The sequence below is a fragment of the Xenopus tropicalis genome, chromosome 1 (assembly GCF_000004195.4).
Source record: "Xenopus tropicalis strain Nigerian chromosome 1, UCB_Xtro_10.0, whole genome shotgun sequence".
Lineage (NCBI taxonomy): Eukaryota > Metazoa > Chordata > Amphibia > Anura > Pipidae > Xenopus > Xenopus tropicalis.
Genome location: NC_030677.2, coordinates 70,465,842 through 70,492,504, shown reverse-complemented (window position 1 = coordinate 70,492,504; position 26,663 = coordinate 70,465,842). Strand labels below are relative to the sequence as shown.

The 26,663-nt window shown below is 38.3% G+C and overlaps 1 protein-coding gene across 1 annotated transcript in view; it reads left to right on the top strand.

Annotated features, from left to right (window-relative positions):
* The first annotated feature begins 39 nt into the window (after window positions 1-39).
* Window positions 40-26,663, top strand: part of prss12 (serine protease 12) — a 78,211-nt gene continuing 51,587 nt past the window's right edge. The window contains exons 1-5 of the mRNA XM_002934254.5: window positions 40-1,565; window positions 12,573-12,714; window positions 14,679-14,857; window positions 21,600-21,756; window positions 25,769-25,947. Of these exons, the coding sequence (XP_002934300.3) occupies window positions 1,145-1,565; window positions 12,573-12,714; window positions 14,679-14,857; window positions 21,600-21,756; window positions 25,769-25,947 (1,078 nt within the window). The 5' untranslated portion in view covers window positions 40-1,144. The remainder of the gene's footprint in view (window positions 1,566-12,572; window positions 12,715-14,678; window positions 14,858-21,599; window positions 21,757-25,768; window positions 25,948-26,663) is intronic.

Below are 26,663 nucleotides of genomic sequence, written 5' to 3'. Positions count from 1 at the left end.
TGCGAAGCCTGGGTGCATGCTCTTTAAAACAGCTGGCAATGGCAGACCCAGAGGAAAGGCATAGTCCTCTTGCTTTATTCCAGTAAATGGACTAAAATCCCCTCAATCAATAAACTCAGAAGAGGCACGTTCTTTAGAAACGGCCACATTAGCAGCAGGAGGAGCACGTATGAACAGGACGCAGACTTCATCTTCAGCTTACTTGGATATTTAAACCGTTTTGACAGCTTTCCCCACCTGCGGCTATTTCACTGACATTTCTTCTGGGCTTCATGTGAGCAGGGAATGCATAGACATGAATAGGTAATGTGCATTTTGTCTGTGTTTCTTGGAGCACTGCAGCAAAGAAAATACTGCTCAGAAATTGCTCACACGACTTCTTTTTCTCTCTTCTAGTTTTATAGGTGACATACTTTTTGCAGGCAGTTCAGCTGTCACCCTTCAGGAAACTTGGTTGATCAAATTTTTTCTGCATTGAGGCTTTATTCCCTGGAATGCTAGACTTTGACTGAGAATAGTTAGTGTGACTGATAGTCCCTCTCTTCTGTTGCTGAAGGTTCTTTAAAAAAACACACACGTTTGGGCCATCTGTCTCTAATTCTCATTCTTACAGGCTGACGTCTAAAAGTGCATCCAAAAATGCAAGGATTTAAGTGTATAATTGGTGCACCGTAACATTCAGATACTACGAGTTGGCAGTCAGTCTCTTGGGATGCTATCAAACTGATCTATTGACAAAATCCAAAAATAAAACTTGTAACAGAAAAGGAATTTAGGAAAGAGAAGATATTTATCTGTAAAAAAGCCTTAGCGCATAAACTTGAGTAAACAGAGTTTGTGTCTTCAGGGGAATTACTTTGGCCATCTCAAAGAACTTGTTTCTCTTTCAATAAGTAACCAAGCCCACAGATTTCCCTCCTCCTTCCTCTGCTTTTCCCTTTGCCTTAGCTGTCGATTGGTCTCTCCCTCTCTTTTTCACAATTGTTTTACTCAGCCGACTTATGCACTGAAGAGCTGCATTTCTGCCTGCATAAATATGAAATGGGCTGGATGGGATTAGGGGGAAGTGGCAACTCCGCCTCTCCCATCAGACACAGGACTAGATTAGTGGTGGAGATGGAACAAAACACAGAGTACTGGCAGCATGACAATAACCAACTTTGCTGTGGCCCTAATGCTAGGGAGCATCCTTATCGTGGGTTGCTTTGACAAGTCATCCAGTACATCTATTTACCATCGTATCCATCATCAGCAATCTCTTCACCTGCCTCTACCCACCTCCCAGAATCATCAGCCTCACCATCCTTTGCCCGCTCATGGCCATCACACAGGTTGCCCAAAATACGCAGGCAAAAGTGGCTCTATTGGAGACTTTGTGAATGTCACTGAGTTTGGTGCGGATTGTTTAAACTGGGTGGAAGTGCCCACTTTTTTGGAGAGGACCCCAGGTAAAGGGCTTGGTGATCACAACTTCTGCAGAAACCCAGATGGGAGGAGTAAACCCTGGTGCTTCTTCAGGAACAACCATGGGAGGATAGACTGGGGCTACTGTGACTGCAAACAAGGTGGGTGAATACAAACTGAATCCATCAAATTCTAGTGTATGTAAATAACAATGTGCATTTAACTAGCACTGGCATTGCCGCTCAATCTAAAAAACATGGCGGCAATATTAAAAAGAAATGCACTTCAGTCTCTCTTGCAGCTGATGTTGTACTGGTTCTATCAAGTTTTTTGAATAGAAATAAAAATTTGAGATGTTACAAAATTTTTGCTGAACTTTTTTAAAAGTAGGATAGTATCAAAATATATCCATTTCTATATACGAAGTTATACCCATTTCTATAATGACAATTACCAAAATTGTATTAAAAAACATGCAAGGGTTAAGTTTAAGCAGTGCTTTATAAAAAAGAAGAATATCCTATTAAATTACAGGATTTGTGTATTCACAACTTTTGCCTCATAAAATCTGGCAATAGGATTTATTTAGAGTGGGAGTGTCCTACCTGCACCATCCAGCTGTTAGGGGATGCTGGGCTTTGTAGTTTAAGAGCAGCTGCAAGGACACAGGCAGGGCATTTGTGAGTTATAGCCTAGTTACTTTACTGTATGCACTCAGGCACTAGCATGCTCCCACCAGGTGGTTAATGCCCTACACAGCATCTTCTTTTCCTCTTCTGAGTTAGCTTCAAGCCCCCACAAGATTTATTAACTGGCTACATTTTCTCTGTCCGAAATGGAATCCACTTTAACCTTCACAACACAACATTAAAAATCTAGAATTGTCAGTTTCTCAGCATATTATGCAATGCTTCATTTGGTTTCATGGTGTGGACTGGGATTGCTAACACCATCTGCATCACATTAAGGGCTACGTTTGTGTTCTAAACATATGTAAAAGACAGCTATGGAATTTCAGAACACAAGACATTAAGCAATTTTTTTAAAATAGGCAAATTAAATAAGCTTTATATCAAAATAAACTGTCTAACAGTGGCATAACTAGATGTTACTGGGCCCACAGCAAATTCAATTTGGGGTCCCTATAGTTGACCTTTTCTATCAAGGTATGTTGAAATTACTCTATAAATATATATATATACTCTATAATTATTGGACCCCCTACACTCATGCCCCCCCTGCAACTGCAGGTTCTGCTTCCTCTGTAGTTAATGTGTAAGCACATTAAAGAGGCAGAACTATTTTGACCCAGCATATTCTATATAATATAATGCATTCTAGTAATACATCCGCTTGCACCTTTTAAGCTGGCTGGTTTCTGCATTGGTTTCCATTTCTATTTTCCATTTTTCCATTTTATATATACCAGTCCTATTAATGTTTCACAATATAATTAGTTCATTTCACTTGTATATTTAGATCAACAAACGCTGATTATCAATTTTATAAACACTTGTTATACTGGCATCTTAATATAACATTAAAATTTAGATGCTATTTTCCTATAAGCAATATAACATTTAAATAATAGCAATAATATGAGGGCAATTGCTAATGAGGACTTCTGGTATAATAAAAGTCAATCCTTTGACAAGCATTTGCAAAATAATGCTTGATTGGTAGTTTATGAACCAATCACTGGAAAGTTGCTGGCATTATAGGTCCTAAAGATCAACATAGTATAGCAATACTTTCATAGCATTACATTTATTAGTTGCATTATGCCGCTACAGCTTCAATATCTTTTGTGATACCCAATGCTACATTCAGTTAGCAGTTACTTTTTCTATTTATACTATTTTGTTACTAGGGACCTATACAGAGATATAACCTAATCATGTGAACTTTTCTGTGCAGGACCCAATTAGCACTGGGGCTGCACCAAATTCATAATTTTTTGTGATTGACTTAAAACTCAATTTCCAGCAGTCTTATTGTTTTGGAATAAATATGTGTGAATGTAGAGAATATGAAGCAAAATAATAAGTATCATTTAGCTACAGTATCCTGTATTGCAATTTGCCTTCTTATAGGCAAGGCAGCTTTCTAAACTGACATTTTTCTTTGCTGAGTCCTATTAGACATCTCCCTGGAGGCTTTCTCATTGCAAAGTGAGGAGGACTTGTTTAAACTTCTTTCTGTCAACTAAGTTTGTGCCAGTGAAATACGAAATGCTTGAAATTTCTGACATGAAGCCTAAAGCACACAAAATGGTCAGTGTATATGTTTTATAACATTTTTTTATACTGTTTGTAGAACTGTATATAATCACATAAAGACACACATTTTATATGTATACATATTTGTGTGTATAGCTTTTTTTTCATGGTACAAAGAAATGTATGTGTTATATTATATGTGTTTTATATTCAAGTTAACTTTAGAAAATACGTTATAGACCATATACACTGACAATTTTGTTTGCTTAAGGTTGCTGGTAAAAAATGTCAATCATTTTTTATATATATATATTGTGGGAATTTAGTCAAATGGCAGAATTGGTAGAATATTTTCCATAATCAAAGAGGGTGACAGGTAAACAGAAATGTGCCTGTTTTATTCACAGCAGGTTTCTTTTTCACAAAGTTAGTGATGCATACAACATATGCAACAACCAACTCACAGTAAATCGTCTGCCTATATAGGACTCTCAACTCTTAACTTTGTCAATTCTCCCGGTTTATTCTTTCTTTACTCGATTCAGACATCAACCCTGGCATAGTTTCAACTCCAGTGGCTTAACTACCATACAGCGGGGGGGGGGGGGGGGGCTGGGTATAAGGGGGCCTAGATTGCGGGGTCTGCTGTTTCGTAGTTTCCCCTCCTCAGACTTCAAACCTGCCTTCCACTTGCTCTCTTACTGCAGTTTGTGGGCAGCAGATGGCAATGACGATGAAAGAGGGATAGTGGTAGGGGGTCCAGGGCAACCAGCTTCTTGTAACTGTATTGCAGCCCCCAGTTTTTTAAACATTCCCTGTCTTAAGTGAAACGTCTATCTATCTATCTATCTATCTATCTATCTATCTATCATCTATCTATCATCTATCATCTATCTATCTATCTATCTATCTATCTATCGATTGATCGATCTATCTATCATCTATCTGTCTGTCTGTCTATCATCTATCTATCTATCTATCATCTATCCGACTATAAGCAATATGACATTATTCATGTTTTTTTTGTTATGCCCAGTGAATTTTTTTTCTTTTATAAATTCCATAGTCACATTCCAGGACCAATATGTTTTCATTCAGGTAGAAGAGTATACTGTATTTTCTAACCTCCTGTGGGGGCAAGACTTTTTGATGTGGATTTGCATGGTCTATTTTTTCACACAGTGGCAGAATGTTATATGAGTCTCACAAAGTACAAGGTTTGTAACTGACTTCCCCACACACACACTTGGGACTGACTCCTTTCCCACGTTTCATATGCTACAGTAAATTTTCCATCTGTGATGACTGATAAAGCTGGTAATGGCAGAGTTTTCTGCTATCTTATAGTCCAAGCTCAGTAAACATATAAGTTAGCAAGGCATGTTTCTGAACATAACATTAGCAAGCATGTTTCTGAACATAACATGGCAGATGTAGAATTTGTTATTCTCCTCATCTATATACACACTTGCTCCTGTCTCTTGTATGCTCAGCCCTTTCCCTTTTTGGGATATCTGGATAATCCTTTTCTTAATTTCTGTAAGAGTGTCCCATGTAGGGTTTCATAGAACACTGAGCATTACCAGGTACATACCATCTTCTCTGTGTGGATATATTTATTGCAGAGAATGGTTAGTAGTGGAGCCAGAAAGACAGTTGTTTCTAATGATCTGCATATCTTTTTGATTAATACTCAGATAAACACAATGGATTCTTCATGTGTCTATTCCAGCAATCTCTGTCTGTTACTGATACTAGAAAAGATTGAAGTAACAAGCATGAAGTTTTATATATGAAATAAAACAACAATTTGTTCAGCCAACTGACCACTCATTTACAAATCAGAAACTAGGTGTCGGGGGCGCATATTTATTCTGCCTACCTATCCCAAGAACCACCCAACTAGTCACCGCTCCACCCTGCTTTTCCCCCACGTGCTGGTATTTGAGCAGTAGGGGAAATTTCAGAAACAAGGGAGATGGAGAGGGAAGGGTAAGAAGCAGGGGTCCTGCCTTTTGGCCCAGCACTGCATATTATGAAAAGTTTAAGTATGCTGGCAGCTTTAGTCAAGCAATATTAAGGAATATAAGAAATATTGCTTAATAAAACTTCAGCTGGACTGGGCAAATGACCAGAGAAATTCAATGAATGATTTTCTGATGATCTGTTCACAGTCAGCTACTTGTTATTTTTAATTTTTTTAAACAGTCCTATAAGTGCCCTTTTAGGCAACCCGGTCGGCCAACTCCGCCCACCTCCCCGCCCCCCCGAATGGCGCATGCGCGCCAATGCACAGGAGGAGGTGCAGGGGGGGCGGGGCGGTTAGATCGGTCATTGCCTCTGCCGCTAATGACAAGCTAATGCCTCCTGCCTTTGTCCCCCCATCATTGTGCTCTAGGCAGGTGCCTCTTCTGCCTACCCCTAGTTTTGGCCCTGCATGCTTCTGTTTTGCAAGGGGGGAGCTGTTTCCTTTTCCAGGTCAGGTGGTACCTGGCAAATCTGTAGTTGGCCAGGGGTGTCAGGTTACCCTAGTCTTTTTGGACCCCATCTGTTGGAGGTTGTGGTTGGTGGAGGTAGGCTAAAGTATCCATAGTCATTGTCAGGAAAGTCCTGTAATGACTGTGAGAGACAGGATAATAGTAGTTAGTAGAGTAGCCTGAGGCTTTAGTGAGAAACACAGAAGAGTTAGTACCCTGCAGTGTGAAGACAAATGATATTCATCACCACACTTGGCAGCAGCATCTTGTTTAGTTTGCTAGACCTGGGAAGACACATAGAAAGCCAAGTACTGTTCTTAAAAAGAAACATTGCCTACAAAAGTAACCAGTTTCCACAGAATGCATTGGAAGTGTTCCTCTGAGCCTATTTATAGCTGTAAAACTAACACTGCAATAGTTATGACACACAAACCTCAGAAAGCCTTAAATAAGACTCAGTGAAAACAGTTTCTTCAATAGTATAGTGTAGGCAAAGTTTGTTGTTTGAGAGGGGTGCTCAACCTGCAGGAATGACCCCTGCAGGAATGACCCCTGCAGCCCAGCCAGCTACTCATGTGCAGTGTTAATATGGAAAATATGTTATACTTATAACAGGTATGAGATTCCTTATCTGGAAATCCATTATCCATAAAGTTCCAAATTACAGAAAAGCCATCTCCCATAGAGTCAATGTTCAGCCAATATTAATTTTTAAAATGTTTTCCTTTTTCTCTATAATAATAAAGTTTCAAGTTTCAAGTTTTATTGTCATATACAAATAACAATGAAGCATCATTACCGTAATGAAAATTTTTTGACCCATGTTCCTCCCAACTTTACATAGACAAAAAAAAATACAAATATTAAATATAATAAAAGTGTGCAATAAAGGTACAAGTATTTACAATAAAAAATGGGCAATGAAATATTTGAAATTGGGCAGTGAGGATTTAAAGTGGCTTTGCTTAAAGTGACACTGCGAAGAGTCCAGTAGTTATAGGGAGTGTGTGTTGGTTTGTGCAGAATGTCAGCAGTTCAGAAGCCTGATGGCTTGTGGGTAGAAACTGTCTCTGTATCTGCTGGTGCGGGTCTGGATGCTCCTGTACCGCCTGCCTGATGGTAGGAGCGTGAAAAGTCTGTGGCTGGGGTGGCTGGGGTCAGAGAGGATCCGCTGCATCTTCCTCCTACAGCGCTGTCTGTACAGGTCCTGCATGGCCGGCAGTTCAGTCCTAGTGATGCGCTTTGCTGATCTCACCACCCTCTGCAGAGCTTTGTGCTCCAAAGCATTACAGCTGCCATACCAGGGGGAGATACAGCCGGACAGAATACTCTCAATGGTGCATCGATAGAAGTTTGTGAGTATTCTGGAGTCCATGCAAAACAACTTATCTGCGTGAATCCATATTGCTGGCAATACAATCCTGTTGGGTTTATTTCTTGTTTTATCTTTAGCAGACTTAAGGAATATGAATTAATAATAATAAATAATAAAACAGTAACTTGTACCTTATGGTAACTTATCTGCAGAATCCATATTGGTTGCAATAACATCCTGTTGGGTTCATTTCTCATGTAAGTAATCTTAAGCTTAAGGAATTCTGATCCAATTTACAAAAAGATCCCTTTTCTAGAAAAACCCAGGTCCCAAGCATTTCAGATAATTGATCCTAGACTACTTTTAAATGCTGCATAGTTATTTCAAATGCCAGGGTCACTTTAGTCATAGCTGAGTAGATCAATATGCAGACTGCAGTTAAGCTTTTCCCGAAAAATGCTGGATGAAGCAGTTTTACTTTTGAATTTCCAGCTTTGTTGGTTCAGACCTTGACTGTGGTTTCCCAGAAAGCTTATTGCTTCCTCCGTAATGCTCACGGTCTGTAAGTGAGTGATTTGAAGCGCCACAGCTTTCCATGCCTAGGATATCACATGCTCTTTCATTTTCAATAGTAAATTGGAATCTCTGCTACACTTTCATGCTTTAATAGTACTGTTCTGGCCAAGGAGAACCTAAAATGCTGTTTTCTTAAAAGCACAATTGGAAACCATCTTGCTTTTATCCTTGTGCTTTAACATCTCACAACATTTTTATTTTAAGTGAATGTTATGCTTGCATTTCCATCGAGAATCATGTATGGCCAGGCATTCAGCCAGATACATTGTCAAACATTCAATAATTCTGTTTTAAAACATATTAAATCATTGTAAAATTGTTGTGCAATATCTTACTGACCCCTTACAAGTTGGAGTTTCCTTATGCTTTAGGCACAAAATACCTTGCAACATGCAGATGCAGCATGCCATGCCATCATGTAGTGTCAATTATCTCCTGTCAGATTTGGACTTTACCCTAAGTTATTGCCCACAGTGCCAAAGGCCAGATAGACTTGCCCCTTACTGATTTATTTACATTCCAGCAATTCATCTCAGCAGTGTGGTCTCACTAGACAAACCTGTTGCCAAGCCCCCTATGCATCTATTTCCTAGAATGCCTTGCTTGTCTTTCTATTATCTCTATGCTCCGTTAATGTGGTGAGTTCAAATGTTGTTGTTTTTTCCTGATTAAATTGCCCATAGGAACTTCATGCACTTCATATGCATCTACATTTTTAGTATTGGAAAACTGTGTTTTTGTGTATTGTTTCCTTGAAAGTGTTCCAGGCCACAGGCTTGTAAAAGTAATTCAGGGTGGGTTTGTCCCCACTAATGGGATAGTTTAATATGTGTTATTAAAACAGGAAAAAGAGCACCCATGTTTTAAATTATTTCATATAATCATGCCAAAACATGACAGGCTGCCCAAAAGCTATCAGTACAGCTATGTACAGTCCTGAGCCTGGTGTGACAGCCTCATATTTAGTTTAGCAGTGTGGGGAGAAAAAAAATCTGTCACTGTCAGATGCCAGGGGGCTAGGAGAGGGCAAGGGCTTTTAAAATTTAATATGCAGAGAATGCAATTGGTTCAAATAATCAGAATGTAAATAATAGGAAAAAACCTAAATCATGTCTAAGAAGTATTGCCACACCTAGGGGGCCATTTACTAACCGACATATTTTTTCCCCTCGATTCTGATTTTTAGTAAAGAAAAAAAAAAGTTTTGACTTTTTTGAGATTCACTTTTGTGGAAATGAGTTTTATCGAATTTTTCAAAAGAAATAAATGAGAAATGTTAGAGTTTTAGTTAATCGGCCCTCATATCTTAATCTATTCCTCCCATCTCATCAGTTCCTTCACTTCAGTTTCTTTCCCAAGTGTGTCCCACTGAACTATCTATTTGTATCCCCTTATATAAATAATACAAATAAAAGCCACATGCATGGCAGTCTCTTTCGTCTTGGCTTTGTATTAAACACATTCTTGGCTCCCAAAGACTTTTTCTCACATTACCTCTTATAACCTTGTAGGTTTCCACAGAGCTATATTTATCAACAAACAACATACTGATGAGGGTGCCATGCCTTACACATCAAAAACCAAATGTACCCAATCTCCAGACTAATTGTTCTATTTCTTCTTACACAGGAAGTGAACCTACCTTTTCAATAACTTACAATGGTGGTCCTTTCATAACTACCATCCGATTCGTGGTCTGTGTCTGTAACTTTGCTGTAAAGCACCAAAACAGTGTTGTGAGCTATACAGCACCTTTTCATATACAGTTGTAAATGAAAAGTGACATTTCTAGGGTGGTTGCTGTTTAACTACCATACATCAGTATGCAACACTGTATCAATACTTATATTTAAGTCTATTTAAATACCTTTGCCTTTTTATAGTACCTCTCACATGAATCATACAGTTTCATGCGGTGCATTTCTTTCATTATAGGAGTTGAGTTTCAATATATATTAAGGGTTCATGACTATATTATGGTTTCCCACCATGTTGGTGGATGCTGTCTTAATATCTGTTAATATCTCTCTCTCTGTCTAAACTACTAATGGCTAACTATAACCATGGTTGCCTCTGGATTAGTCTTCTGATGTTTGTGTAAATGATAACCTATAGGCATGTACTAATAAAGTTTTGCTTTTTAATAGACAGAGTTCTAGTAATATAGCTACTGATGCATGGGTCACTTAGGAGGAAATTCAAAAGATACTTGAACATGTAAAGGTAAACAAAGGTCCAGGACAGCATGGTATTCATCCCAGGGTATTAAATGAGCTTAGCGCTGTGATTACCAAACCTCTTCACTTAATTTCTCAGGATTCTCGGAGGTCTGGCATGGTGCCGAGAGACTGGTGAATTGCTAATATGGTACCGTTATTCAAAAAGGGATCCCGTTCTCAGCCTGAAAACTATAGGCCTGTTAGCAGGACAGCTTTTGGAAGGGTTAATAAGAGATAGTATTCTTTAATACATTACGAATCGCAATACTGTGAGTTTGTGCCAGCATACGAAATTGTGCAAAACTATAAGTTCCATGCGGGATGCTGCCACTTTGAGCGATTTGACAAAATTGGAAAACAATTGGATAGCAAAATGGAAAATGAGGTTCCGTGTTGAACAGGGCAAAGTTATACACTTTGGTAGAAATAATATAAATGTGAGTTATTCACTAAACGGTAGTGTGTTGGGGGGATCCTTAAAGGGGAAGGAAAGGCTAAGTCACTTGGGGGTGCTAAAATGTTAGGCACCCCCAAGTGACTTGAATCGCTTACCTCGTACCCCGGGCTGGTGCCCCTATTAGGAGAAAACCGCACCAGCCTGGGGCACCTGGGGCGATTCGCTTCCTCCTTCCGCCTGTTTTAGACTTAATTCTACTAGATACTGTATATCATGACCTGGATGAATGAGAATCTTCATAGACCTTCCGCCTTCCTTTCCCCTAGACTCCGAGTCCGGCGCATGCGCAGTAGAGTGAAAAAGCCGACCTCTCTGTTAAAGTTCGGCTTTTCACTCTACTGAGCATGCGCGCGCAGCGAGAGAGGAAGGAGGAAGCGATCGCTGCTACCCCGGGCTGGTGCTGTTTTCTCCTAACAGGGGCACCAGCCCGGGGTAGAAGGTAAGCGATCTAAGTCACTTGGGGGTACCTAACATTTTGGCACCCCCAAGTGACTTAGCCTTTCCTTCTTCTTTAATTGAGAAGGATCTGGGGATTTTTGTAGATAACAAGTTGTCTAATTCCAGGCAGTGTCATTCTGTGGCTACTAAAGCAAATAAAGTGCTGTCTTGTATAAAAACGGCATTGACTCAAGGAATGAAAACAAAATGTTTTTATAGGTCCTTAAGAAGGATATTAATGAGCTGGAAAGTCTGCAACTAAACTGGTAAAGGAGCTGGAAGATTTAAACTATGAGGTTAGACAGGGTTGGGGTTGTTTTGTCACATGATGGGGCATGATTACCCTGTACAAGTACATTAGAGGGGATTATAGACAGATAGAGGGTGTTCTTTTTTTCCATAAAAATGATAAGTGCACAAGAGGCCACCCCTTTAGATTAGAGGAACGGAGCTTCCATTTGAAGCAGCGTAGGTGGTTTTTCACGGTGAGGGCAGTGAGGTTGTGGAATGCCCTTCCTAGAGATGTGGTAATGGCAGATTCTGTTAATGCCTTTAAGAGGGGCCTGGATGAGTTCTTGAACAATCAGAATATCCAAGGCTATTGTGATACTAATATCTACAGTTAGTATTAATGTTGGTATATAAGGTTTATGTATGTGAGTGTATAAATAGCTCAGTATGGGTCTATGTGTGCACGTTGGGGTTTGCTTGGAAGGGTTGAACTTGATGGACTTTGGTCTTATTTCAACCCAACTTAACTTAAATGTAATTATGTTTTTAATCTTTAGGCATAATAAGCCAGATTCAATCTGATGAGAAAAACGTATTCCCTACTTCAGTCCCACATTTTCTCATACACTTTAATGCACTTTTTAAATAATAAACCACAAGATAAGTTTTTCTCATCAAATTGAATCTGACTCAATATTTCTTAATTAGAAAATTACAGAAGGAAATCTTTCCAGCTGTAGATAGTTCATACAGTGGGAAAATGAACTCTATATACACTTCAACATAAATTACAAGCATTCTCAATTTTCAATAATGACTTCCTTTTAGTTTCAGAATTAGGTGGGCAGTTTATAGGGCAAAGGTACAATAAAATGAATTGCATTAATTTGCTCATTAGTATAACTGACCTAATGTTTACTTCAGATGTGATGCTAATGTCTACAGAGATATATTAGCAAAAGGTTAAGGGCCCAGGCTTTGATGTTGCAATGGATAAAGAATACAAATGTTGCCTCAGACGAGGAGAAAGACAAAATCATTGATTGCTATCATTCTGCACTTTCTAGGCTAGAATGTAATTCTTGCTGAAATAAGTGTCATGAACTTACATTTATGACTTTGCCTTTGAAGATAATTGTTAGCAAAATATTTGCCTTCAAGCAGAGCATTGATATCTAGGGAATAGCATGAGTCCACACAGCTATGAGCTAAAATGCATTTTCCAACAATTAACAGGGTCAGTGCGTCTTCGAGGGAGCAAAAGCAAGTCAGAGGGAAGTGTTGTAGAAGTATATGTAAATGGTGCCTGGGGAACAATCTGTAGTGGCCAATGGGATGATAATGATGCTTCAGTTATATGCCGTCAACTTGAGCTTGGGTAAGTTATTATTTATTTATTATCTTTCATTTGAACAGCATTTACAGAGATTGCTCATCATTTCTATCAGTCCCTGCTTCTGAGCTTTAGGCACAATCAATATGTTCATAGCGAACACTTCTAAATCGATACATTATTAGTAACATTTACATACAAGACAGCTGACAAAGATATTTCAAACCCAAAATTGGGCTATAGAACAAAAACACTGACTCCATGGTCGGGTGGCACAGTGGCCCTAATGCTGCTGCAAAGACAATAAGCTGCTAACATGGTATTTAAACAGAGTAAACATATGTTACCATAGGAGACAAAGTGCATCACGTATTCACCTGAAGAAGTAACTGCATATCTAAACCAGGCATTTGTAGCATCAGTTATACAGAATTCCTCCCAGCATTGTTTACCAGCCAAAGGTTGCAGGTGCAGCCAGAGGGCTACAGTTTTGACATCCCTGTCATAGGTTTTTATCTTGTTTGTCATTTCCTTTGAGGTATCACATTGGTGGAACTGTTCACAAGAAGCCTTAGCACATGCTATTACAGAACAAGACAACTCTTTGTATTGTTACAGATACAGTACTTGTGCGATGAGCACAGTAATAAACTAGGCTGTCTGTTGCTAGCTTCTTGGCATATTTTCAATGACCCCTTCAAAGTTCTCAGTTTCATGACACGATAAAGATGTCAAAATAATGCTTACTTTATCTAGTAATTTATAGCCATGTCCTAAAGTATAAATCTCACCCAATAAATGGTCTCTGTGGGACTAAGCTAAGCAGTTTGTACGCTGTATCCTATTGCGTTACACAGTTGAAAAAAACATGCAAATGCCTTGTTTTATTATTACAGAAAAGCAATAATAATATCTTAATAACTTAGTCTTTGGCTGCAGTGTGGGTCCCCCCTTGTCCTTTTTTCCTATCCACAGGGCAGGATATGATCATACAGAATTCCATAGGAACATTGAATTCACAGAAAGACTGTAAGACACCATCCTTGCAGTGTGTAGTATTAGTATTAATTTCCATAGTTTCCATCAGTTGGTTGGCTGCACTAAAACATTTATCCAATTTCCCCTGTTTGTGATTTTGCTGTATCTCTATCTTAAGACAATCTGGCCATTTCAATAAACATCAAATCTGCTTGTCATTCATACATAAATGTGTTTCAATTTTTTTTATTTGTTCTGTTCAATTTTAGCTACATTGTACTTAATTATGAAAAGTGTTTTGTGCTGACACAAATGAACTTCCAGTACAATATAGCCTAGTAGTGCCTGTAGCCTTTCAGTTTTTGAGAATGGCTTTGAGCTTCTGAATAGCATAATTTGTATAATTTCAGACTGCAATTCAATTTAAATACCTGATAATTGGGGCATGCCACTAATGTTCACTTATTTCTTTAAAGTTCCATTCCCCTTCTTCTTACTGCAGGTGGCAAAATACAGATGACCTTGAAATCCTATGAATCATTGTGGATTGCGAACTTTGTTAATTATTAATCCAATATGAACAGTATATTTTGATGTTGTGCTTACAGTCTAATATAAAAGATGTCTTCAAGGCTACATCATTGAACTTCAAAGGCACAACTAAAATTGAAATAAAAATATAGGCATTTTGTCATCAAGCAAATTATATTAGGGTTAAGAGTACTTGTACGAATTGGCGGGATATCATGTTGCAGAATAAGTAGTTCATAAAAGTCATAGAGCCAGTCATAAAAAGGGCAATTAAGCAGTCTCTCCAGTGATCCTCAGGCTCCACTGAACTTCTACCCTTTTTGTTAGCACTAACAAATGGACTGCGCTGCTGCACAGCAACATACTGTACATAAGTGTGCAACAAGGGCAAAGCTTTTCTATTCATTCTAGTTTAAAAATCAAACTACTGGTACTAACACAAAATAAAACTCTGTAGTGTAACACATTTAAGTTTTACAATGTACTGTATCATTTAACAGAGATAAAGGAACGGCTAAGAAAATTGTATTATCTGGAGTGGGCCAAATTTCTGCTTTCTGGACTGATGTGCAATGTCGTGGCAATGAAGAAAATATACTTCAGTGTGCAAAAGACATCTGGCGCAGTGGTGCATGCCCACAGGATACAGCAGCAGCAATCACATGTAGCGTTATACAAGGTAAAACATTATATATATATCGTATGGTATGCACTGCACCTACCAAATATATTCCTTAAACTTAAACAACCAAAGAACTGTCACTAATAAGATTCATCAAGAGTCACATCTTACTACGTTGCCCTGATACTATAACCTATATCACAGACAGCAATTTGATTAGCCGGCCTGGTCACCAGACCTCACTATAAAGGCCATGGTAAAGCTTTTACATAAAGCTCTGAGATGCACAGTGGTGAACCGTTGCTTTTTCTCTGTGGCCTGTAGATTGTACAGTGGAGACGATTTTAAAATGGAAGCAAACCTAAAACCATAAACTCCATAGCTAAACGATGTGGCTTTTGCTGTGGGTCGTGTTAAATGGTAAATAGTTTAATATTCTGGAACTGAAAAGCCTCACCCACAACTCATTTGTAACACAAAGTGGAATAAATCCCAAAACATACTTTATGAATAAGTATTTAGGCACAGTTGTAGGCACAGTTTCTGTTTATTCAGTAATCCATGATTACCAGTTGGTCTGCTTTTATAATTCACTGTTGGGTAATATAATAAAATTTGCAAAGTTGGCACCAGGTATCATAAATCATTGCAACCAATCAGTAGGAAACATGTACTGGTCACTGCTTTGAAAGCCAACATATGATTGGTATCAGTGGGTTACTGGACCTGCTTTAAAGGCAACTTTAACCAACTGTATTGTTTTTAAACTGTGGAGAGCATCTTTTTTATTTTTTGCATTTGTTTCTATTTCCAGATACAACCTTATGTGGCTGGAAAACATACTTTTTGTCTGAAATTGATTCAAACCAATAAAAATCTATCATTTATACTGAGTTACATTCTTTGGCAGAACAGAGCAGACAGAAAATGTGGTAAAATGATTTCCTTAACATTTGAAAAACAACTTGCAGTAGTGCAATCATTTCTTAAGATGAACCTAATTACACATTTAAGCATTGTTTGTTTTAAATAGAAACATGTTTTGCAAAATATTAAAGGTAGAATATACTCCTCTATTTGACATTTGCTCATTCAGTCTGGATTTTTTTATGCAGACATATCTGATTCTACAGATTGAAAGGAAACAATAAAAGTCCATCAAGTTCTACCCTTCCAAGTAACCCAGCACCCACAACCTATACTGATCTATCTATACACTCACATACATAAACTATATATACCAACATCAATACTAACTGTAGATTTTAGTATCACAATAGCCTTGGATGCTATGCTTGTTCAAGAACTCATCCAGGCCCCTCTTAAAGGCATTAACAGAATCTGCCATTACCACATCACTAGGAAGGGCATTCCACAACCTCACTGCCCTCACCGTGAAAAAAACACCTACGCTGCTTCAAATGAAAGTTCCATTCCTCTAATCTAAAGGGGTGACCTCTGGTGCATTGATCGTTTTTATAGGAAAAAAGAACATCCCCTATCTGCCTATAATCCCCTCTAATGTACTTGTACAGAGTAATCATGTCCCCTCGCAAGCGCCTCTTTTCCAGAGAAAACAACCCCAACCATGACAGTCTCACCTCATAGCTTAAATCTTCCATCCCATTTACCAGTTTAGTTGCAGTCTCTGCACTCTCTCCAGCTCATTAATATCCTTCTTAAGGACTGGAGCCCAAAACTGCATTGCATACTCAAGGTGAGTATCTATCATCTAGTCCCTCTGTTTCCAAAGACTCTGAGCACCACCACTTATTAAAAGCAGAGGGACTTCAAGTCCCTGAATAGATCACTTTGCAATGGAACAATGTGAACAGGGTCGGACTGGGGGGTGCAGGGCCCACCGGGGCTGCCGCCCCATGGGCCCAACACCCCCCTAGGGTGCCCTGGCTGTGTCTCCCCACTCCCCCCAGGGGCCCCTACTGTTTCCCCCTAGCCACCTGCCCGATGTCCTCCCCTGAGTGCGATTAAGTGACGCATCACGGCAGGGACACTGGCAGCCGGGGGAGCACTGACAGGGATCAGGTCTGGGCTGCTGGGGTCCACAAGGGCCGGAGCCCACCAGGTTTTTTCCTGGTGCCCCAGCGGACTAGTCCCACCTTGAATGTGAAGGAGGGTTTGCACTATCCAAGGGGTCCAAGGGGGTTGAAAACCAGTGTCCCAGTGAGCACACAGATTATGATGATTTCCTTTCAATCCGTGGAAACATTAGCACGAGTATGAGGCATGAGTATCCTGAGAGACAACTTTTTACTCATTTTCTTTTTCTGTAGTCTCTGAGCGAGAGTAGCCATTATTTGTTTGGTGATTGAATCTCATCTGCAAACTCTAACAAATCATTGCTCTCTTCTGGCTAAATATCATATTAAAATTATGAAATTATATATTATGTATATAATCATTTGCAGTTATTTATGATGCTTTAACATGTCCACAGCTCTATAGAATACAAGGGTACATGCATTAAACATATAGATTACATACATAAAAATGACCACTGCAAGAGGTAAAGAGGACCTTGTTGATTGTAGATTAGATCTAAAATCAATTTTTTTGGGGAAAAAAAAATCTTGCCTACATTCTCCCCACAACAAAATGTAATTTAATTGCTACAGTATATTGGCACAGCAAGGCCTCTGGCATACTACTATTATTGATTGCTTGCTGTGTGTTACTTGATCTGAAAATAGAAAATTCACTTCAGAAAGCCCTTTTTTATGGTATCCAAGCAAATGTGTGCGTATATTTTTTTATTTTTATAATCAGTTATATACAACATATTTTGTTTGTGGGTTAGTACATTAACCCTTACTGTAAAGTTTACATTAAGGGGTCCAGTCTCCATATAATAAAGAACTCCTTTAGTGCAGAACATCATGAATGTTGGTTATGTGTAATCCTAAAGCACCAAACATAAGGTTTCTACATATTTATATTTCTGTATTGTACAAGGCATCATAGAAATTTATACTGGAAGAATATTAGAGGTTAGCGGAATTCTCTGACCATATAAAGTCAAGAGGCTACAGATACAAGGTGTGCATATAGAAGTTGAATGGATATATTATACAATTGTTGTGCATCTGTGGTTTATAACAGCCCATTAGTAGTAGTTCTCCCATGACACCAGTAGGACATCTGTTAAGAACTATCTAACCAGTCAGAACATGGTATATTCCTTGTCCAGTTGACATAGATTGAAGGGTTATGTGTCATGTATATCTCTCCATCAATTACATCACTGGTTAAGTACTATAAGGCTATATTTCAGCTGTTTTCTCATTGTATGCACTTTTATGTGGATTTTACGGACACCGTAAAAATGTGATTACACAGAGAACTAATCAAAACAATGTGTTTTATTAACGCTAACATGTGTTATAAATCATCAACAATGTAAAAAAACTGAGGATAAACTACAACAATGGTCATAATATAAACCAATATACCCACAGGGGTATGACAAGAGAGACTAGAATGTCTATTAATCCTCCGTGATTAAAAAAAAGCAAAAAAAAAATATTTTTTTTACATGATTTGCCAAAGAAAAATAAGAAGACTGGAATTTCAGCACAAAAACATGTCAAATGGAGAATGATATATTAAGGACATGAAGCTTAGGGTGAGACAGTAATGCATATGGTCTTATTTTATTTGCATATTTGTAAGATGGTAAAGTTTCTCCTAGTAATAGTCTCATTCATACTTACACCTGGAAATCCAGCCATTAAATTCTCTGCTTTGCGCTATATGTGCATTCTCTATGTGACATGATTTTGTTAGTTTTCTTCTATGTATCTTCAGTGGTAGAAAAGATCTGTGCATTTCTTTTGTTTATTTAAACATTCTTCTTTAATATATTTTCTGTGCCTACTGTAGCAGCACGGAGGAAAGTTAAACCACCACAGGGATACTCAACTGTCACAGGAGGCAGTGAAAAAGAAAGATGTTTTGTCCCAGCAAGCTACTTGCTAATGCATCAAACAGATCAATTAGGCACGGGGAGTGGAAGCCAGTTTTGCCCATGACAAGTGCTATGCTGCAATCTCATTTATAATTCAGCACTTAAAGCAAAGCTTCAGGTTTATGCCATTAAGTAACACATCACAAGGGGAAGACTAAGAGGGTTCTAACACTTAGATTTCTGCTGCTGCTTCTTTAGAAGTATTAGATGAAATGATTACAGGTAATGTCCCACTTATACCCTGCTGTGCTGCTGCGCTTGCTTACGATGCAGCAACATTAAAAGCAGAGATTTTGCTCAGAAGATCTACAGTTTGGGACAATGTGGCTTTGGTAATGCAGGGGCCTTAAACTGAGAGAGAAGAAATACATTTCCAATGTTGTTGGACCCAGAACCTTAAGGAGGCAACTATTGCAGATTGGAATAATATACATTTCTAAGATATAGTGAATCCTGGTTTCTCTTCAGAAAAAAAATAATTAAACATAACAGGGCTTATTTCCATCTGTAAGTGCAGTGAGCAACTTGCATTTTTCCCTACAGTCAGTAAGGGTTCTGGCATCAAAATGTGCTTCTTGTGCCTTCCTATAGTTGCATTTGGCACTGCTCAGTCCTTGACAAGGGGACTCCTCAACTGACCCTTTGCCTTGAAGCATCCCACTGAACCCCCTTGTTACATACCTTAATGAAACACCAGGAGACAGAGGTGGAGAAAATGGCCACAGCATTTATTCACATTTTATCAAATAAATTGGACCTTGCCAGCCTAACCCAAGGCAATATTCTAAAGCCATAATTCCATAGGAGGTCGCTAATATGCTCTGCCGTTCCTCGCTGCAGACTTGAATAAGTATTAGACTGCCTCTACCTACAGAGAGGATGGCCCCAAACTGGCCGGTCCTGGGTCTGCAGTGTCGCGATGATAGGAAATCCAAGCAGGCTGTCATCTAGCATAAGCAGTAGTAGCGTCTGTATCTATCAATCCACCGTGCAGTCACAGGAAAGAACCTCCTTTCTCTCTCTGCTAAAATTACCTGTGCAGTACTCTGGCAAGGTCCTACCGCTGCTGTAACAAATAAAACTTATTATTTATCATATATCCACGGTTTTGATCCAGAGGAAGGCAAAAAGCCCAACCTGAAGCTAGTGCCAATTATGCCTCAAAAGGTCCTTCCTGACCCCCATGGAAATTGGAAACATTCCCTGGATCAAGCAATCGTAGTTAACATGAATTCCCTGGATCAAGCAATCGTAGTTAACATGAATTAAATACAATACTGACTCTCAAGTTTATATTGTATAAAGATACAGAAAGCACAATATACAGCATTCAGGAAAACATTCACATTCAGGTATTAATAGATAATATATGAACAAAAAGAAGAGATACTCCTGACATTTTGCAAAATTTACAAAAAGGGGGATGGAGGGTGGGATGTTTCTACCTGCTCAGAAGATAAGGAAGCGAGTGCTTCTTTTTCTGACATTACATCCCTCTCTTTCTCCGCCCCCCAAGACAGCTTTCTCCTGGCTTAACACTTTTCTTCTCACCTAATCACAGTTCAGCCAATCTCTAAACATAAATCAGTGTAATCTGGCTGCTAGTCATTTGGATCCCTTGTCATGCAGCCCCTGCACTTATAGCACCTGGAGCTACCTCCACCTTCGGACCAGGTAGTAGTTTCAGGGTTCATTCAGCACCCTGTGTGCACATTTGCGCCAAAAGACAGAATAGGGTGCACACATCACTAGCATGCCAAACATTGGAAATGATGCCAGACTGACTGAAAACTATTCAGTGCTATGGCACCAGATTTGCAACTGATTTCACTTAATTTTTTATCTAATTCAAAATAAAAATCAAATTAAAAGTAATAATTTATTATTGTTAATGCTAACAGATTGTAATGCATTTATTCAAAAACTATCAAGGAAAGACATTTTTGTAGCAATAGAAAACAGCAAGGAAGGGGAAATTATAAAAAAGGAACACAACACAGGTCAAAGATAATAATGGGGACACCTCCTGTGTTCATACAGAGAATACGTATAAACTTTGGGGTAAAGGCTAACCTAATCGCACCTTGAAGCATCCACTGCTTTTCCAGTTCATAAATGGCACTCTCACCCCTAAAACTTGGCCCCTTTCCCAATAGAAAGCTCTGCTTTTAAAGCAGCAGGCCATATGCTGTAATCCATTTAAATTTAAGGGCCTGTATTTAAATGTGGCAGAGTAATGACTACTGCTTCACCAAGCCACTTTGGTTTCCAGGGTAGTCATAAAGCTTCCAAATTTCTAGCAAAATCAATTGGCAGCGAAGACATCAAAGCAGTCAAAGAAATGTCAACAGTAGTAAACTGTCTTAAAAATCCTATTATTTGAGCGGCATTTTAATTACTTCACTCAGACTATTGCTAGGTAGTAAAACATAGATGAGTTATTTCAGTTTTTCACTTAGAAGTGCTTCATCGTCCAGTGGAGAATATGGCAAAGGGATCAGAAGTGTGAAGTACAATTTAATAGAACATGAATGGAAGTTTGTTTTTTACTTATGAATAAGTGTGAGACACGAAATGCATCAAGATGAATTTGAACCCATGATCTGATAAAAATCATCATTTTAATTTGATATTACTGATCAGCTGTATTAAGCAGCATGGGAAAGGAGTAAAATGGGAGATAAAGCTCATATAACATTTTCATGTTTGTTTCCCTTTAACTATGACTAAGTAAAACCTGCCTAACTACCAGTAGTTAATGAAGCAATTTAATGATTTTCACAACTAAATCTATTAAATTGCTATTTTCTTTTATAGCAAAAGACTCTGTTTTCATCCCTGCACGTTTGGTTGGTGGGAGCTCTCCCTATGAGGGACGGATAGAGGTCTATCATTCGGGCCACTGGGGCACAGTGTGTGATGATCAGTGGGATGATGCTGATGCCGAAGTTGTTTGCAGACAGTTGGGTTATGGGTAAGTTTATGTATTAATTCATTTGTTTTCATTAATGTATTTGTGTTTATAGAAAACCATGCAATAGAATGATGAGCACCACAAGGTGGAAACATTTTTTGTATTTTGTAAGTGTGTCTGGAGCACTGGGATTGATGTTTAAAGTACAGCAAATGTGCTAGTGTTGACAGAGTTGGGCTTTAAAGGGGACCTGTAACCCTAAGTAGGGTGCATGGGAATCCAGTTGGGTCTCTGGTAAAATGTATACACTAATAAAGGATAAAAGAGATAAAGAGAAAGGAAGTTAAAGTAAAGCTTTTTTAATGAACAGTGTCAATTTATGCAATGAAGTTTTGCACATCTACAACTGTGATTGTGGCTTGTAAATGAGCCCTATAATCATTCAAAATGTTTGAAGGTGCTACTACTAACACAACTTTTTTTGGTGTTGCTGGGAGGTATAATAGATTATTATTTTACATCCCAACACCTCTTTGTTGAATGTTGCTTTATCAAAAAAACTGTATAGGCACAATATAAAAAGTAAGAGATGGAAAGAACTGGTTAATAAAAGGAAAAAAGAGCTATAATGAAACTGAAGCAGCCATTCTGCTATATCCTTTTACATTTCTCTACAGAGGAAAGGTTTTTTTCCCTGAATTCTGGGCCAAAATGTATACTCTGTGTGGCCCTGTCCCACTTACACCTCAGCCATCACCCTGCCAGTAGAGTTGTCACCTGGCCAGTAAAAATGTTGCCTGATGCCAATGTTATTAATAGGGGAAAAAACATAGGATAAAAAAATATAGGAAGACCATTTAACCTACCTGTCAGCTGCACCCCTTGTGCCTCTCACACCCTTTATATATACACACACACACACAGTATGTATATATAATTATATAACTTGATTGCTGATTTCTGTGTGCTAGCCTGGGCTACTAACCTTAGTATTCATAACTTTAATGGTAATACTCTCTGCTAGCCTGGGCTAATGAGCTATGTTATCATAACTTTCTATTTTATAGTCAGTGCTTAATGCTAATCTGGGCTAATAAGTTAGGTTTTCATAACTTAATAGCTGACTCCCTTTGCAATCTGGGCTAATAAGCTAAGACATCATACATTTTGTGGCTGATACTCTCTGCTAGCATGGACTAGCACTTACTAATTTCAGACTGCTTATTCAGATAAATTAAAATTCTGGTGTATTCTCAGGGGTACGTTTATTCTAACCTAATTGCTACAAAATCTAAAAATTGCCAGTGAATACCCCAAGCAACTAAAATCATATTTTATTAAATTGAAATTATAGTCATGGATATTTTCTTTGAATGTCTTTTTTCAGTCCAATACAAAGAAAATAAAAAGCTCGAAGGTATACAGCGAGCTTGACTGTTTCCGAAGATATTACTGCGCATCCCATAAACATGCTTACATTTCCTTGTCACATTTTCTTCACTATAACAAGGGCTAATGTGACCTGAATTATTTTAGCAGTTCTAAAAAAGAATGTAGCTTTCCCACACAGCAGCTTTTATCACAGCCGCTGTCACAAATGGCTGTAAATGTGATGTGCTAAGTGCTAAGTGTCCTAGTTCGCATGCAGCAGCCCTTTTCAAGTTTTGGCAGATGAGCGCTACTGTCTGACAGGATCTGTCTGTAATTAATGCCTTCTTAGAAGGTTTGCAAGCAGAGACACAAGGAGGGTTAGCTTTTTAAAGGGAAATTATTATAAATATAGAAGATGGCTGCACTGTAAAAGTAAACAAGATTACTATACACTTACAAAACACATACACATGTATACAAATATGTGCAAAAGTTACTGTGCTTCTATATTTGGAAGTAAAACTCTGGAGCCCAATTGGTTACACATAAGTCTATTCCCAGTAGTACATCTCCTATCTCCCATAAGCAGCAATTCCCATTTTACAGCTTTCACAGTTATAGAATAAAAGCACAACTTGGCATCATGTCCAAAACCCTGCAGCACCTTCTTCATTTTTATCTTCTTCCAATAAAAACCAACAGTTAAGGGATCATTTATAAACACAGCCACAAGTGCAGTCACAGTAAAAAAGACCCTGGAGCTAATGCACCCATGAACATGCTGGTAATTGCTGTAGTTTCCTCCTACAATAGGTGCAGCCGACTTGCATCAAAATACCACTTAAATGCCAAGTGCCAAAAAACTTGAACTGAATGAAAAAAAATGTTTTCTCCTCAAATTAAAACTTTTTCTTACTGAATTGAATCTGGCCAATGGGTGAATTTGCAGAAAGGGAAAATCTTTTCAGTTTATAATGTAAAACCCATCTTATAAAGGACCTTGTCAGGCTTCCCTGATAGAGGAATTGGCCTATAATACTCAAACTCTCATGCCTCTCTGGTCTGAACTGAGAGTTTTCAAATAGCATTATATCCATTAGTAAGGCACACAATAGTATTCACTTAAAGGAACAGTAACACCAAAAAATGAAAGTGTTTTAAAGTAATTAAAATATAATGTACAGTTGCCCTGCACTGGTAAAACTGGTAAGTTTGCAACAGAACACTACTATAGTTTATATAAAATGAGCTGCTATGTCTACACGGGGGCAGCCATTGAAGCTGGGAAAAAGGAGAAAAGGCACAGGCACATAGCAGATAACAGATAAGCTTCGAATATAATGGGGTTTTATCTGTTATCTGCTAGGTAACCTGTGCCTTTTCTCCTGTATATGGCTGCCCCCGTGGCTACACAGAAGCTTCATTATATGAACTATAGTAGTCTTTCTAAGGGACACACACCAGTTGTACCAGTGCAGGGCAGCATTACATTATATAGTAATTACTTTTATACGCTTTCATTTTTTGGTGTTACTGTCCCTTTAATACTTTGGGCTAATGAAGCTATGTAACACATTGGGCTAATTAGGAGTATATATACAAATGATAACTAAATACAATATGTAGCCCTAGATACAATATTTTTCACCTTATTGGCTAACTCTAAAGTGTACTATACACAAGACAATCTGTTGCCACAGTTTGTATGTATGTTTACCAAAATGTATTAGGTTTAGTGGTTTCCTCCGGTGCATATTAACTGAACTAAGTTTGATTCAGTCATCTATAAGCCCTTCATTTGTTTCTTATCCTATTTGTCATATTTTTATTCAAATTAGGGTGTAATTTGGCTCGTGTATACCTACTTTTTGTTTCTAATTTATGCAAACCTTCATTGTTAATTATACATATCTTGTCCCATACGTAACCTCCTTCAAGCATTCAAGTCTATGCTGAAACTCAGCCAACCTGAACATGTGTCTCCACCTTTACCTCTGTAATATTTTGCCTAATTTTGTACTTTACAAAACCAGCATTTGCTGGTCTGTGCCTAGGGCTCTGGTCATATAACACAAAAGGGGCAGCTCCTAGAGAAGGGTTAGCAACTGATTATAACTTTTACTAGGTTTGATGATCTGACCTGAAATGGATCTTACTGCATAAAATAAAAAGTATGGGCAAGGTTTAATCTGAGGAGAAATAACTTTTCTCCCTATTCAGTTCCAGTCTTTCTCATAGACTTGGGGTTTTCAAGTGATAAGCAGCAAGATACGTTTTCTCACTGAATTGCATTGCAATCTGAAATTGAATTAGATATAAACTTATCTCATCACATTGAATCTGGCCCATACTTAGAAAGCGTTTAGAAGAAAATCTTAAATACTCTAATACTAAAAGCTTCCTGTTCCTGTCCAACAAAAACCAGCATAAAAAAAATCCAAAAGTTTTGAGTCAAAAGAAGGATCTTTCAGGAAAGGGAAGGGACATCTACCACTGACTTCTACATGATTCGGATTTTTAGCCATTTGGACGGATAGTAAATCTCAAAAAAGTTGCAAACTTTTTTTGCACCTACATAATATGCACAATATGGGGCTTAGGGTATTACAGAGCCTTGAGGCACAAAGCTTAGGAGCTATAATTATATATTATATACAGTACAAATGCAAATAAAAATAAATACTTTGTTTTTCTCTGGCAGTGGTGTTGCAAAGGCATGGAGTCAAGCTCACTTCGGAGAAGGAGTGGGCTTTATTTTACTGGATGAGGTACAATGCACGGGGAATGAACTTTCTATAGAAGAATGTCAGAGAAGCCCGTGGGGTGAACATAACTGTGGCCACAAGGAGGACGCAGGAGTATCCTGTACCCCACTGGCAGGTATCCAGCCCAAGTTCATATAAAAAAGTATACAACATAGAAATAACTGCTATGCATTTTACAGTAAGCAACTGTGTTCTGTAGTCTCATATATGAGCAGTTATTTACCAATTGGGCTAAAAAGTTGCTTCCAGGAGTAACTCTTTGCATCTCTGGTATGGAGCACAGAGAGTTATTAACACCTGCCATGTAAGGTGAGCAGCTCAATGGCATCCAAATGTATGCCTTAATGTGTCCATCATGATATTGCTTGGGTGACAAAATGCCCTAAACTACCCACCATTGTTGTCTTTAGAATAATGGTACACTGGAAGATTTTTCACCAGCGGTCAAATCAGGGCTACTGGGAGCTTCATTTTCTAAAGTCAGAAGAAGTTTCAAGGAGATTTGTCAAATGTGGTAACCCAAAATTAACCGTGGGTGACAAATCTCCCCATGTACCATTCGCCTTACCAACCTCCCAAAAAATTAGGAGGATAACTGATTAGAACATAAAACAGTAAAAAACAAATTTAACCAAAATATTGTTTAAAAAAACGTATAATATAAACATATAAATCAATGAAAACATTACAGTGTAAGGTTTTAAATCACATATTCATTGGGCTAATGTACCAAAGAAAAGTGGGATTGTTTTATTCTAAAGTTTCTGCCAGTTTAAAAAGTTACAAACATGTGCAAAGTTTACTTTAGTTCCAGTAACCCACTGCAAAGCT